The following is a 6,386-nucleotide window of genomic DNA, read 5'->3' as shown; positions in this document are numbered from 1 at the left end:
ACAGAATGGCATGAAAAGCTGCCCATGGAAGTTAAAGGAGGCTTCCCTTACAAAAGGCCTGTCAGCTGCCTGTCTCACATTATTAATCAGGCATCTCTCAAAGAACTCCCTGTTCTTTGAGAAAGTTTTAAGACCTGATGTTTCATGTATCTTTCCTTGTGGTTCTCTCAAGAAAGGTACTCTTATAGCAGTATATGAGGTGCCTTGGGATAATCTGGCCATGAGGTTTTATGCCAGCAGCATAATCTTGGTGCTCTGTTGCTTAGCAAATAAGTCAGAAATTCCTAGCATGACCTGAATTTCATACAGTTTTGCTGTCCAAGAAGGCAGCTGGACTTTGTGGGCAGCCAAAGTGAGGCCTGGTTGTAAGCCCATGATACAATTAACGGATTTATTGTATGCCTAAGCATAAGTCATGAGTTTCTCTAACCAGTGATAGATATATGGGAGAAGTCCAATAGAAATATTCTTGGAAGTAAAACTGCAGTGGTTTTGGAGGTGACTTTTCTTCTCTGTTTAGAACTTACATTTTGTAATTTGAGACTGTTCAGTGCTTCACAGTCTCTGTTCATTTCAACATCCACTACCACAGGACTGATTTTTTTTTTCTTGCTGTTTGACACTTCTAGGTCTCTAAAGTTCTCATTCTAGGATCCGGGGGTCTGTCGATTGGTCAGGCAGGTGAATTTGATTACTCTGGATCCCAAGCTGTGAAAGCCATGAAGGTGAGAGGATACTCTGAAAATACTGACCTCATTTAATTTACTTTCCCCTCTCACAGCCAACTGATCATCCAACTGTGCTATCATGGGGGCAGGGAAGGTGGTGAGAATAAGTGTCTGTAGGGAAATGTAGCTATTTTTTGTTTGTGAACTTCTTGATTGAGTGATGTGAGTTAACCACTCACTTACCTGGTTTCTGATGTTCCTTTTCTGAAGATTGGAGAGCTGTATTATTCTGGAGCAAACAAAAATGCATGTGTACTTCTGTACGTGCCTGAGAAATGCATGCATTTAAAACAGTGCTTGTACGTATTTGCCTGAAGCATCCTGTGTGATCCACTCACATGGTGGGTTTTGGGGTCTAGTTTGCTCTGGCTATTTCATGCTGCAGGTGCAAAGCACCTAGAAAGGGTGCTAGTGGAAAAGCTCATGCTAGGAGAAGAAGGATAGCAGTATTCCTGTGCTGGGGTTATTGCTGGTAATGGAACAGTGACCTGGGCCACCTAGTTCATGTCTAACCTCATGTGAAGGAGGAGAGCTTGTAGAGATCTGACAGATTCAGAGCAGATGTAGCAGCTGCCTTCAGATGAGGTGATGATTGTGAGTGACTTTGAGGCTGTTCTGACGTCAGGGCCATTCTATTCCTATGCTGACTCTGGAGTCAAGGAAGGAAAAAATCAGTTACAGTAATCTGAAATATTATCTGAGGCTACTCTGTGTTGATCCTGGTGTTACAACACATCTTGTATTGTGTATGCTTTGTTTGTGTCCTGTATTGCTATTGCTGGCTACTAGTTCAAACTGGCCACGTCATCAAGAGAACAAGAACAAGTTAGGAGTGGAGGATCCCAGAGCTGGTGAGTGCAGATAATGACCTGAGTTGGAAGGGAGGCATCTCTCTTTTTTTCTCTTCTGTCCTTCAAACTTAGCTCAGGTTTGTGAAAGAAAGTGGGTTTTTTTTAAAGATAAATCTCCCTAGCTTGACCTCCACAGTGCCTTTTCCCTTCTCGTGGCCACCAGCCAGCTTCTCTGATCTGCAGTCTAATCAGCCATTCTACAGCAGTGCTCACGCTTCTTGACCTTGCCTCTGGCAGAGTTATTTACAGTTGTATGCCAGAGAGAAGGCACTTGGTCAGTGGCTGTCAAGGGAAAGCTGCAGAGCATGGGTAGGAGAGAACAGGGACAATTCACAGGAGACAAGAGAGATTTCTTTCTCCTTAGACTTCCTTTCATTTTTTTTTTTTTGTTATAAATAATCAACATTGATTCTCATTGCTGGGTGTTCTGATTAATTCTTCTATGTACTGCTGTTTCTTCTAGCCTGTTAGATGCAGATTTATTATAAGAATGCGCTGTTGTTAGTATTCTGTCCTATACAGTTAAGTGGGTGCCTCTTTTAAAGAGTAAAATCCTGTGGGAGGATTTCCCCAGTCAGTGAATTTGTATTTGCAAGAGTATTCACCAAAGGCAGGAACATCCTCTGAAGAACAAGGCCTGGAAGCATCTGTGAACAACAGAGATTGGCTTGTGGTCAGCTGAAAAACCTGAATTACTTGCTGTGGGGATTCTCCCAACTGGTCTGGGTACAGATGGATATTGCACAAAAAGACAAATGGATTCCTTTTGGAGGATTATTAATTAACTGTTTTAATTAAGTTATAACAAAGGTCTCCAATCAGGATGGGTGGCCATTGCAGAGTGCTATGGGCTTATAAAAAAGTTAAAAAGGCAGAAGTTGAAGGGTTGCAAAGGCAAACAGCAAGTGGATTAAAATCTGACATCCCATACAATTGGGCCAGAGGATGTGATAGCAGTAAAGTGTGTCTCTCTTAGCACAGTGAACATTAATTCTCTTATTATCTTCTTCATCACTGCTGCCTGGTCCTCAAAACACCTTGTCCCAGATAAGTAGGAAAGAACGGACTGAGATGTACAGATACTCCCTCCCCCATTCATTACAACAGAATTATAGCTATGAATTTCGGAATGCATTTATTGAAGAAGAATGTCTTGGTCAGAGATCTACCCTTTTCCCTCTGCATTGCCATGAAAACTACACAGTTTGGGGTCATTTGTCTAAATCTGAAATGTTTTCCCTAAGGGTTTTATCTCTTCTTTCCCTTCCATGTTCTACATATTTTCAAGGAAAGTATACTTCAGTGAAAAAAATCCAACTTTTCATGGGGCAAAAAGGTCAGCAGAAATTTACAGCCAGTCTTTAAGGCAGTATTTTAAGTTATCAAAGCAAAGAGAAGAAAAGTTATCCAATACCTTAGCTGAGCAGTCAGAGCTCTGGGTGACAGTCACACTGCTCCGGGTGAGCTATATGTTTGTTCCCCCAAAACAATGGGTCAAGCAACCCCAAATTTTAAACAAACACAGAGAAATACTGTGGCATTTCATATTGTGAACTGGGGAAAAATAACAATTTCTATACTGGTCCCAGCAACACTTCTGTAGCATTTGCTCAAGCAATGGCTGACTTAGTCTACCAACCTTCTTCTTGTTTCTTTTTACACTTTTTTTTTAATCTCATCACAGTTCCTGTTTTTAATGAGAGTTGTCATTGTTGTTTCTTAGCCTCCGCAACTCCCATCTAGCAAATCTTTCTCTTAAACGTATTTTGCATCTATAATTAGCATTATTTGCAAAGAGTTGGTTTTTTTGTAGAGGTTTATTGCTTCACAAGAAGTTGATGGAGATTAGAATGATTTCCCATAAAAATAAGGCCACAGCCTTTGCACTTCCCAGTCCACCTTTTCAACAAAGCAGTAACACATTGTTCTTTATTTGCTTGTGGTTGACGTGGTTTTTAAGCTTGGCCACATTCTGGTCTCATCATTGTTAGCAAAATGTGGTTGGCTTCCTGGTTATACACTAATATTTCAAGAGTGAAGGAGATGATCTGCCCAGTTCTGACTCAGACTTTTCTATTACTGAACAAACTGTAGTGAATTTGTGTCTGAAGCCAAGAGTGGCAAAATTCCCATTGGTATAGCAGGAAACAGATAAACTTTATTATCATTCTATCTTAATTTCTCATCTGTGACAGAAAAAAAAAAAAGGGTGAAGTTTTGGCTAACCTTTGCCTTGCATATGGGGGCAAAGTTTGTCTTTGTACAATATCAAATAAAAAGGTCATGGGACAAGATTTTTAAAGTGATAACACCAGGAAAATTAAAGTATCTTTACGGCAAGTCAAAGCAGAAAATGTATTACTGTACTGTTAAGAGTCAATACAAAAAATCTGAGAGCTACTGGGATACCTACGATCAAAGAACTACTGCTTGGCAAGACATGATTGGTTTTTGATTAAATTTTTTTTGCTTTGTCACTTTTAGTCTGACTTGCAACAGAAGACAGACATGGGTATGCTGGAATTTGCTCCTGTCTCTTCTATGTAACTCCTAACTGTGTTAAAACAATTTCAACCAAATTTCTGAATCAGGTGGGAATCTCTGTTCCCTCAAGATTGTGCTTCTGCCTGTGTGTCAGATGTAAAGAGCTGTTTTTAGCTCAACCTGGTACAAATATGAGAAATCCCTTATGGGAGTGTATATAAGGAACCAGGCTTTCTGAATTCTGCTGGTGGTGAATTGCTTGTTGAACCCCGTCTTTCCTTGCTGCTGCTCTTAGCTCTTGTTCCACATAGGCCTACTTTTAATGCAGATTTTCATTTTTCAGGAAGAAAATGTGAAAACTGTCCTCATGAATCCCAATATTGCTTCAGTGCAGACCAACGAGACTGGCTTAAAGCAGGCTGATGCTGTCTACTTCCTCCCCATCACTCCACACTTTGTCACAGAGGTCATCAAGGCGGAGCGTCCCGATGGATTAATTCTGGGCATGGGTGGCCAGACTGCTCTCAACTGTGGTGAGTATGATACAGGTGCCTTGGCACTGCTTGCAGGAAAACTCATGGTTTTTACCACGTGTTCAGCAGACTTTATTGGTGCAGATGTGGGAGACCCGTGTGCCCAGGTTATTATGGAATACAGGCAGAATTACTGACCATGGGGGAGTGAGTAATTGCTAAGCTATGAACATAACAACTCATTGCTGAGTTTTATATTTAAAAGTAATTTATGCATCTTGCTTTGCAGCTTCTTAGTTTTCATAGTTGGATTGAGGACGTTCAGACCACCTGGAGGCAGAGATCAAAAGGAAGTTAGCTTCGTTTAGCTTTTTGCAACAGTATCCAACCGCACTGCTTTGTTTTGTGTTGCAGATGATGGCCAAGCCGTAACTTTACTAGGAGTCTGGTTTTCATAGATTTGAGGACAGAAACTTTCATGTTATGGTTCTGGGTTCTGATACTGACAAAGAATAGTAAAATTATCTGTCAGTGAGGCCAGACAAGTTATCAACTAGTCAGATATCTTCTGAATGCATTTCTTCTTTATCTGCCGTCAGTCCTCAAAACTGTGGCTTTGTTTGCTCTCCAGGAGTGGAACTCTTCAAGCAAGGAGTCCTGCAGGAGTATGGTGTGAAGGTCCTAGGTACATCAGTTGAATCCATCATGGCTACAGAGGATAGAAAGCTTTTTTCCAATAAACTGACTGAGCTAAATGAAAAGAGTGCTCCTAGCTTTGCAGTGGAATCGGTAAATCAGACAATTTTGAAGATGTGATTAATATTGCTGTTCCCCATTTCAGTTACTAAAAAACAATATTTTGGTTTTGTTGAGTGAAAGCTGAATACAACTGTGATACTGTAGTTTGTACGCTTTTCATCAGCACTCCACAGTTTCACCATGGTTTAAAATGAGTGAAAATGCAATTAAGCACTTATAAAGCCTAAGCTAATTTACCCATTGACAAGAAAAGTGAATTAGGTTGAGGGGATTTCTGTGCTGCAGCACAAAATATGTAACGCTTCAGTGGCTACTTCTTTTTTTTTCTTTTCAAAATCTTACACGAGCCATTTAGACTTAGGATTTCAGGTCCTCAAAATCAGCAGGACTGAAATCCTTCTTGAGGATGGGAGTGTGAAAATAAAGAATTGGTTCAGTGTGATGGTGTGTTTGAGTTCAGAGAAAACCAAACAGTTCTTAAACCAGGCTGTTTGTTGGAGGGGTTATTTCATGCTCAAGTCTGTGAAGACAGACCAGGTAAGGACATTGTCCATGGAAAGTCAGCAGGGAAGTCCACACATAACTAAGAACAGAAGTCTCCTCCTTGAGTATGTGTTCCAGGCTTCTGCTATTTGGCAGAACAAAGCAATGTTACAAAACTGACTTTTATTCTTTTCATTTTTATCTTTATTTCAGGCAGCTTAGAGTCTGGGCTTTCCAGTTAACCATGTAACCAGAGTTTAACCAGAGTTAAAGACTTTATTAATCTTAATTGTTATCATATCTCTGAAATGTATTCTCCTCTCCTTTAAGATTGAAGATGCTCTGAAGGCAGCTGAAAAGATCAGCTACCCAGTCATGATACGTTCTGCTTATGCCCTTGGTGGTCTGGGGTCAGGCATATGTCCTGATAAGGAAAGTTTACTGGACCTTGGTACGAAGGTACGTCTGCAATTGCAAGCTCTGGGAATAGAGCCTGGACGTCTGCTTTTCTTAGATAATCTTCTAATAGTCACAGACACTGGTATCATGCATACCCTACCTTTCATCTTATCTGTTAAATGTTATCCTGATTCATTCTAATGGCCTCT

General features: G+C 40.6%; 1 protein-coding gene across 1 annotated transcript in view; it reads left to right on the top strand.

Annotated features, from left to right (window-relative positions):
* Positions 1-6,386, top strand: part of CPS1 (carbamoyl-phosphate synthase 1, mitochondrial) — an 87,587-nt gene that overhangs the window by 25,263 nt on the left and 55,938 nt on the right. The window contains exons 13-16 of the mRNA XM_010080238.1: positions 630-725; positions 4,407-4,596; positions 5,168-5,325; positions 6,109-6,237. Of these exons, the coding sequence (XP_010078540.1) occupies positions 630-725; positions 4,407-4,596; positions 5,168-5,325; positions 6,109-6,237 (573 nt within the window). The remainder of the gene's footprint in view (positions 1-629; positions 726-4,406; positions 4,597-5,167; positions 5,326-6,108; positions 6,238-6,386) is intronic.

This window comes from Pterocles gutturalis, unplaced genomic scaffold, assembly GCF_000699245.1.
Source record: "Pterocles gutturalis isolate BGI_N339 unplaced genomic scaffold, ASM69924v1 scaffold6664, whole genome shotgun sequence".
Lineage (NCBI taxonomy): Eukaryota > Metazoa > Chordata > Aves > Pterocliformes > Pteroclidae > Pterocles > Pterocles gutturalis.
Note: the sequence above shows the minus strand (reverse complement) of the source record. Positions and strands in the feature narration are given on the sequence as shown.